At 39.7% G+C, this 9,953-nt stretch overlaps 1 protein-coding gene across 1 annotated transcript; it reads right to left on the bottom strand.

Annotated features, from left to right (window-relative positions):
• Window positions 1-201: 201 nt before the first annotated feature.
• On the bottom strand, window positions 202-1,131 carry LOC308644076 (olfactory receptor 7A40; the record flags this gene model as incomplete). The annotated part of the gene is made up of 1 exon (XM_081284771.1): window positions 202-1,131. The coding sequence occupies one exon, from the start codon at window positions 1,129-1,131 to the stop codon at window positions 202-204; it is 930 nt and encodes a 309-aa protein (XP_081140897.1).
• Window positions 1,132-9,953: the final 8,822 nt, after the last annotated feature.

Raw genomic sequence — 9,953 nt, 5'->3', positions numbered from 1 at the left:
AGGGGGAAGGACATTGAGAAAGTAGGATTGAAAAGGGAGAGAATGAGTGAAACGACAGAGAAGACAGCCCTTCCTAATGAGCTAACTTAAACACTAGCACAACTGAGATTGAAAGAAACTCCAGGAAATTAACAGAAGGCAGTGTCTGGTCCAGGGTCTCTGAGGCCCGTGTCCACAGGCACGACTTGGAAAATATCTCCTCTACGGCTTCCCTCGGAAGAGTCTCCTCAGAGCTCCCGTGATGTCCTTGTTCCTCAGACTGTAGATGAAGGGGTTCAGCATGGGGGTGACCACGCTGTACATCACCGAGGCTCTTGCTGTTGATTGTGAGTTCTGGGTAATAGAAGAGCTGAGGTACACCCCCAGGAGTGTAGAGTAGAACAGGGAGACCACAGAGAGGTGAGACACACAGGTGGAGAAGGCTTTGTACTTGCCCTGAGTTGATGAGATGGCACGGATGGAGGACACAATCTTGGAGTAAGAGTAAAGGATACCAGCAAAGGGGCCACCTCCCAGCAAGACAGCTGCAAAATACATCACTATGACATTGGGCAAGGTGTCAGAACAGGCAAGTAGGACCAGCTGGTTGAGTTCACATACAAAGTGTGGGATCTCCACATCAGTGCAGAAGGACAGCCTCAAGGCCATTAAAGTTTCTAATAAGGAATTCAGAGCAGTTGTGGCCCAGCAAGCCAACACCAGTAGACCACAGAGCCGGTGGTTCATGATGACCATGTAGTGCAAGGGGTAACAGATGGCCACATACCGGTCATAGGCCATCACAGCCAGGAGGAAGTTGTCCAAAACACAAAAGAGTATTAAAAAGAATATCTGGGCAATGCAGCCTGTGTAGGTGATGACCTTGCTCTGGGTCTGGATGTTCACCAGCATCTTTGGGACCGTGGTGGAGGTGAAGCCAATGTCTGCAAATGACAGGTTGGCAAGGAAGAAGTACATGGGTGTGTGCAGGTGAGAGTCTGAGACGGTGGCCAGGATAATGAGCAAGTTCCCCAGCACAGTGACCAGGTACATAAACAGAAACAGTCCAAAGAGGAAGGGTTGCAATGTGGGGTCCTCTGAAATTCCCAGAAGTAGAAATTTTGAAATGCGTGTGTCATTGCCTTGCTCCATATATTTAATGTGACTAATGAAAAAAAATACAGAGAAATCATTTGACACAGTTAGGCAGTACTAACCTGAAGGAAGGTGATCTTTGAAGTGTACAATCAAGACTAACTGCTATGCTTTGTTCCTCTTTAGGGGATCCCCTGGCCACCTTAAATTTGGAGTTGCTGTCTCACTGTCTCGGTCTTTCCCCAAGAGAACCTTCACTACAGATGACTAAAGACTGACTCTTTCTTGTGTTTGAGGAATATCAGTTAGTGACAGTGGTGGTCCAGGCACTGTCTAGGCAACGATAGGTCACTGCCAACAAACTGAACGTCCCTGCAATCCAGTGAGAGGGAAATAACGGAAGGAAGTCAGAGCAAATACTCGTAGGGGAAACAGTAATCCTTCCACATTCTGATGAAGGCCAGTACACTGAAGCTCCTAAGGAGCAAGGGCCGCAGGAGTGTCATTTCCTTCTGGGTGTTCAGACAAGATCAGCCCTTAGGTGACACAGCATGTAACCCCGCCAGAAGGACAGGGAGGGGGCCACAGAGTCACCTGCAGACACGTGTGTAAGGCAGAATAGAGGATGGTCAGTGCAGAGGGCCTGAGGAAGGTGCTTGTTCCTGATGTTCAAGTTCAACCAGGAAGCCAGAGTGCAGGAGGATGAGCAAGAGGGAGGGGGACGTGAGCTGGTGTCCCAGGGTGACAAGGCACAGATTCCCCCTTGAGGAGCCTCCTGGGCTTTCTGTGAATTGGCAGCACCTTGTTTATTTCTCTCAGTGGCCTTATGCTTGGGGTTGTGTGTTATGAGTCGCCTTCTGGAATACTCTTAGCTCAGGTCTCCTTTCTCTAAAAACCCTAAAGTCAAAAGCAAACACACAGGTGCGCGCGCGCACACACACACACACACACACACACACACACTCACACACACACAACTTAAAAGCATGCTGCAATCCAAGGCGTCCTGGACCCACATTAATGCCCTGTTCTTTTCGCCTTCAGTCACACTAGTTAAAATGAAAGAATGCCCAGTAAGCTGTCAACAGAAAATGATTTTTCTCTCTAAGAAGGAAAGGATGGTTCCTCAGAGATCTCCATTTGTCATTCTGCCACACACATTTGTCCTTGGGCTGCCATTTGGAAAGGTGATTTCATACTCTGCCTTCAAGGTAACAAGAAATTCTACTCAATAAACAGAGTGAGATAAATTAGTTGGTTCTAAGGATAAAACCATGTATCTAACATTTTGTTAGGGAAAAAGAGCTTCTTGTTTCTGGCTGCCTCCCAACTCCAGATGTATTCCAACCAGGACCAGCAAAAGTAATAGAAAATCAAAAATACACTTCTCAAGGGACAGACCTAATATCTAGTTGGTGCCAACACACAGATTGAATGTCCATGTTTAAAAAAAAAAACAAAAGGAAGAATAAATAAAAAAGAAATATACAAAACAACACCTCACATTGGCTATTTTTATATGAAATATGAAAAAACATGTTGTTCCTGCACATTCATTGTTCATATGAGTTAAGTGAAGTTTTTAATTTTTAATTGGCATATAACTGTGAATGTTAGAGGGAACAAGATGTTTTAATAGACAGAAATATTATATACTGGAGAAATCTGGGTCTTAGCATATCCACCATCTCAGATATTTTAATTATAATAAGAAAATTAAAATTCCTCTCTCCTGGCTATTTTAAAGTTTATAAACCATTATCATTAACGATATTTACCCTACTGTGAAATAACTCACCCAAACTTCTTCCTCCAACCCAACAGATTATAGCCACTAATCATTCTTGGCCTTTCTGCCCCATTCTCCCCTCCCCAGTCTCTGGTAACCACTGTTCTGCCCTGTGTGTCTATGGCACAAGTTTTTTCAGGTTTCATAATAAAAAATAAAAGTTCATTGAAGTAGTCAAAGGGGAATGAAGGGAAGGGAAGAGGATGGGAATAGGAAGGACAGTAGAATTAATCGGACATAACTTTCCTATGTTTGTATATGAATACATAATTAGTGAATTAACACCACATCCTATACAAGTACAAGAATGGGATTCTGATTAGAATGAGCTATACTCCATGAATGTGTAATATGTCCAATGTACTCTACTGTCATGAATGTCTAAAAAGAACAAATAAAAAAAGATCAAACTATAACTAAAGTGCTCTCTTAACATATCAATTTTTGAAATTCAATGTTTTGAATTTTAAATTTAAAAACATTAAAGGCTATATATGTTATGCAAAAAAAATGGCATTTGACTTTCCAAGCCAGAGGCAGAAAGACAAAGGTAGATTGGTTATTGTCTGGGCAGTAGCAGATGAGACAAACACCTTTCTCCATTTTCTTGTTGACCCTCCATTTCTCCATTTTCTGGGTTATTTCAGGCTTTTACTTTGGAACTCTGGACAAATCTTTTGGACACTGCCTCATCCTGACTGTGATCTTCATGCAACATGCAAAGGTCTCTCCAGATCATACCCTATAATATTCTGCAGGCACTTTTACAACACCCTTTGTCACTGAATGAAATCCTGCATGTAGCCTGTCCCCAAGGGGCATTACATCACACACACTTTTATTATATTGCAATAAATTTGACATTAAGATGCAAGTCCCAAATGAGCATTTTTGTTCAAATTTCTGCTTCCACAGTGGCATGTGTATATTTCTGCAGTATGTACAACAAACTTAAAGAAAAAGGAAAGTTCTGAAGAATGGACAAAAACTGAAAGGTTGAATTGTGTGGTTTCAAAACAGTGTTATCAGACAAAATTGAATGAAGCATCAGGCATTAAGTGAAAGAAAATATTCAATAACATCATTTGACACTATCAAGATGTAATGATGAAAAATCAGCTAGTGCCCAGATATTAAAGAACATAGCAAAGTATCTTTCTCAAATGCTAGGGCATGCAGCAGATGCCTGTTGACAGGAATTCTGCTTCAATATGTATGCACAGTGAACATGCAACAAGGTTGCCTTTGAACTGAGGAATAAAATATCCAGCATGAGCAGCTATGTATCTGGAAGAAAAGGAAGATGGTTCCCAGGGGTCCCATGAACCACACAGAATGAAGTAAACAGTAATTCTGGAGAAACATCAAGAAACATGTGTAGAGTTCACAGGTGAATAAAATCATTCTGGAAAAGGCAAGAAACTTGGGAACAAGAAGACATCATATTATATTAAGTGAAATTTAAAATATTTTGTGCCCCCCCCAAAAAAAATCACTCCAAAACTCAATAGAGAAATGATAAATTGGAGAATTTCATTAAAATTCTGATAACTGTAGAAAAGAGGCTTATGATAATAACAAGGCAATCAAAAAGGTGCTCTATCTCAGAAATACATAATACCCTCCCTTTGCTGGGTGGCCCTCCTCAATAATATGCATTTCTCAAGGTCTCTGGACATGGGTTTATATATTTAAATTTTAAATGGAGGCATTGGATTTGCAATCTGTGGAAGAGGAATGGGTGGTATGGGTGGTTCACCCGAAGCCTTCACTCCTTCGTCTGGTGGGGCTGGTTTGCCATCCCTTTATTGTGAACAAGGACCTCGTATTGCTGAGCTCACTGTTCACTTCCTTTTTCAATATGGTAAAGGAAAAAAATTAATTCACATCAGTGAATTAAACAAACAATTCAACAACCAACCACAGCAACCTCCCAGCTCTGGGCAAGGCTGGATTGGCACTTGAGTGAACTTAGGCAGATGCACTTGGCTGCCAGCCTCTCAGAAGCCTTTCTGCAGCATCCACTTGGCTCTCAGGCTCACCTGGATGGGTTTCTGGAAGAAAGTTCCTCCCTGGATGGTAGATGATGGAAACTGAAGTGGCACTGCCAGGCAAGACTGCAGGAAGGGGTCAAAGCTCAGATTCCAAAGCAGAGGTAGAGCTCTAAAGCAAGGAAGCCTACACTATCCAGACCATGGCTGCACACATGCTGGGGGACAAGAGCAGGAAGATAAGCACTCCCTGTGTGTCTCCTCAGGAGGCACATTTTCCTCTTGTTATTCCAACACTCAGACATCATTTCCCTGTGGGACATTGCTTTACATCAAGAGCAATTTACTTTTTTGCTGATTATCTGTTCCCAAGACAACAAATTAAATGCTAGATGAATTAGTCATTGTTACTTTTCTCCCAGAACTGACTTGCCTTCTATATATCAAACTTCCTGCACCTTCCTCCAACTCACTGTGTGGTCATTTCTTTTGCATCACTGCCAAAGAAAGATGCACATTCTCTCTCTCCAATTGTTTCTATTTTCTTTTTTTATTTTTAATGCATGCCAAATTGTACAAATTTATGGTATGTGATGTGATATATATATATATATATATATATATATATATATATATATATATATATATAATTCATTAATATATATATTAATGATTTATTCAGGATGATTAGCATTTTATCATCTCAAACATTTATGATTTATTTGCATTGGAATTACTTGAAATTTTATTTTCCAGCTGTTTTGAAATTCACCATAAATTACTAACTGTATTTTTGCACCTAATCACACACTTCTTTCTATTCTCCCTCCCTCTTTACATTCCCAGACTCTGGTAACCACTATTCTACTGTCAACTTCAATGAAGTCAAATTTCTTAGCTTCCACTAACTCCTTTGAATGCTGAGTATATATAGTAATATACACTATTCCATTGTGTATATATACCACAGTTTCTTTATCCTTTCATCTATTTAAGGGCATCTAGGTTGATTCCACAGTTTAGCTATTGTGAATTGTGCTGCTATAAACATTGAAGTGCTTCATCACTGTAGTATACCATTTTTAAGTCCTTTGGGTATAGATCAAGAGGTAGGATGGCTGGGGTGGTTCCATTCCTAGTTTTCTAAGGAATCTCCATACTTCCTTCCTTATTGACTGCACCAATTCACAGTCAACCAGCAATGTATGAGTGTGCCTTTTCCCCGATATCCTCGCCAACACTTATTGTTGTTTGTATTCTTGATTACTGCCATTTTGACTGGTGTGTCCTTGAAACTCCAGCCAGAGCAATTAGACAGACAAAATAAATAAAGGTGATACATATAGGAAAAAAAGAACTCAAACTAACATTATTTGCCAACAATATGATTCTACATTTAAAGGATCCAAAAAAAAAAAAAAAACTCCACCAGAAAACTTCAAGAATTAATAAATGAATTCAGCAAAGTAGCAGGGTATAAAATTAATACCCATAAATCACATGCATTTCTATACATCAGTGATGAATTCTCTGAAAGAGGAATTAGGAAAACTACCCCATTCACAATATCCTCAAAAAATAAAAATAAAATACTAGAGAGTCAATTTAACAAAAGAGATGATAGACCTATACAGTGAGAACTATGGAACACTAAAGAAAGAAATAGAAGAAGGCCTTAGAAGATGGAAAGATCTCCTATGCTCTTGGATAGGCAGAATGAACATCATCAAAATGGCCATACTACCCAAAACATTATACAGATTCAATGTGATCCCAATTAAAATTCCAACATCTTTCCTTATGGAATAGAGTTAGAAGATATGGTACTTTTATGTCTGTGCCCAGTTTCTATCACTTAAAATAATATATCCTTGATACATGTTACTTCAAATGACAGGATTTCTTTCATTGTCAGGGCTCTGTAACTTTACAATGTGTAAACGTACCACATTTTCATTATCGATTTATCTGTAAATGGACACTCAGGTTGAGTCCACATCTTAGTTATTGTGAAAATCCTGAAACACACATGGGAATGCAGATATCTCTTCAACATACTCCTTTCCTTTCCACAGGATTTATCCTTGGTAGGAGAATTGCAGGATCAGATAGTTCTATCTTTAGATGTTTTAGGAATACCCCTACTGTTCTCCACAATGGTTGTATTAATTTACATTCTACGAACAATGTGCAAGAGTTCCTCTTTCTCCCCATCCTCAACAGAATTTTTGTGCATGTTTTAGACTAATCATTCTAACTCAGGTTAGATGGTTTCTATTGCAGTTTTGATTGGCATTTCCATTATAATTAGTAATGGCAAACATTTATTAATTTGCAGGTCCCATTTCTTTCATCTCCAAATAGATATGTAGTGTTCCCGGCACCATTTTTGTAGATATCATCCTTTCTCCCATAAAGGTTCTTAACAACTTTAAGAAAATTAGTTGGATTTAAATTTATAGATTTATGTAAGGGCTCTCTATTGTATCCATTGGTCCATCTGTGTACCATACTATTTTGGTATGGTTACCAATACCATACCAGTACCGTACTATACTAAGAGTACTTGCTTTGTAATATATTTCCTTATGGAATAGAAAAGGCAATCATGAAATTCATTTGGAAAAATATTTTATCATATTTAAGTGAGGTCATTCTACCTGTAACACCCTGCCACACCCTGGGGGGGGGGGGTCTACCCTTTCACACAGAACAAAATCCTGCCCATGGCAAGTGCCTGAGGACATCCCATGCACATTTCTTACCCATGCTTTGCCTGTGCATCTCATGGTAGGTCCAAACCAGCATAGATGCCACTGCTTTGCTCACCTTTCTCTGGTCTTAGAGGTACATGTATATGTGCTCATGATATAGAATATACTTCAAGAAAAGAATTGGGGGAATAAAAAGAATGGGGAAGGAAAAGAGATGAAATTCAGTAAAATTAACCAAACTTAAGGGAGCATTAAAATTCCATGAAACAGTACATGTAGTAGCAAAAATTTGATTCTATCATGATGGACTAATAATTGGCAAATACCTAGACATAAAAGAGTGTAATAAAGAATATTCTTTTAGGGCTGGGGTTGTGGCTCAGTGTGAGGCATTGGGTTTGATCCTTAGCACCACATAAAAATAAATAAACATAATAAATGTATTGTGTCCATTTACAACTAAAAACTTTTTTAAAGAATATTCCTTTAGCATTGTGACATAAAGCAGATAGTCACCTACTTTTTATGCAATTAAACAGCGATTCTGTGCAAGGGCACAGTTAACAGGTGACTAAGTTGTATTCCAACTTTGTGGGAAAAGCTTAAATAAGTAAATAAAATCTGTCATCAATGTCCATCCATCTGGAGGAAAATGAAGTTGGTCCCCTGGCACACGTATCTTACAAGAGTAGGAGACATTAACAACCTCTGTATGAAAGTGAACCACACAGCTCAGAAAAACATCAAAAGAGTGTCATTTAAAATTCATGGCTGGGCAAATCATCAGGAATAAGTCAACAAAATCAAATGTAAGAAGATAAACATGTTTGATGACATAAAATTTAGAAAGGTTTTATGTCCAAAAAAAAGTCATTCCCAAAGTCAATTGAGAAAAAAATAAACTGGAAAATTTCATCACTAAAATGTGAATAATCATATAAAATTGACTTGTGATAATAATAAGCTAATCAAAAGGGTGCTCCATCACAGAAATAAGAAACACCCTCCCTTCATGGTTTGTCCCCCCACAGAGGATATGCATTTATCTTTTCAACCTAATTAATTGCAAAGGTGCTGGCACACATGCTCTTACCCTGAAACCTCCCTGAGGCTCCACGCCCTCTTCTGATGGGGCTGCCTTTGCCCTCACCCTATGTCATCAAGGATCTTGCCTGGCATTTCTGAGCTCTCTGTTCACTCCTCCTTCCACTACAGTAAACATATCCACCAACGAACTCATCAAACAATACAGCAAACACCTCAGCAACCTGTCAGGGTTGGGTGAGGCTGGGTTGGCTCTCAGGGGACCTTAGGTCCATGTTCAATTTTTCCCAACACCAGGTAAAGTCAATTGGTCTTTATTACTCCTACAACTCTTCTGCCTTCCAGAGATCTAATACCTTACACTTTATCTTAACCCTTATATAAAGTTTTCTCCAAAGTTTAAAGCAAAGGAACCTCTTGTGACCATTGTTCCCAGCAGGCTTAGTTTGTGTTGGGGACACCACCCTGATATCTCCAGAAAATATCCTCTTCCTCTCTTCAGCTAAGGGTCCATCAGGATCCCTTGAGAGATGACTGTGACTCCTACAATCTGTGACTTCATGATGCTTTTTTCCAAAACAACAGAAATATCATGTTTTTCACCCAAGTTCAGAGCTAGCATTCAGTTACATGTTTATAAAACAGTGGATAATCCAAAGACATAGATCTTCCTGTATGTATTATGATCAACTTAGGAGAATGCTCTCATGTAGTTTCTATCAAGTTCCATTCTTTGTGATCTGTACAGTTATGAACCTCATTCTACTTTCACACCCAAGGGGCTTGGAATGCCTCAGTGATCTGCACTGTTTGGATCTCAACATCAGAAATTTAGAAATATTTAGAAATATTCAGTCCATAACAGAATTCAAAGGCCACAAAAGCAGGGGTAAGTCACCTGGAACACAGAGAGTGCTCAACAGACATTTGTGCTCCATGAATGAAGACAAAAGCCAAGTTTAAGGAGGTGGAGAGGCCAGCAGTCCTGATTTCACCATTGCCTCTTGTATGCACAATTCAAATTCTCTCCCTTCCCTGTAAATATGCATCATGATGTGTCAAATGACAATATGCCTTCAACACTCATGTCATCTGCAAAGAGCCCTGTGACCTCCTCCTCTCCAATGTTCAGCCCTTGTTCTTCCTCTTGTTGGTTGCTCTGGTGACAACTGGCAGAACCGTGGTGACTAAGAGTGGGCATCCTTGACTCTTCCCACACCTTCCAGAACCTGTGTTTCCCCAACCAGCATGACCTTAGCCATGGGCTGGTCATCTGCATCCTTTGTGGAGGTCAATGACTCTGATACTCAATTGGTTGATAATTTGTACCATGAAGGGAGG

Source organism: Spermophilus citellus (assembly GCF_964194105.1).
Source record: "Spermophilus citellus genome assembly, chromosome: 3".
NCBI lineage: Eukaryota > Metazoa > Chordata > Mammalia > Rodentia > Sciuridae > Spermophilus > Spermophilus citellus.
Note: the sequence above shows the minus strand (reverse complement) of the source record. Positions and strands in the feature narration are given on the sequence as shown.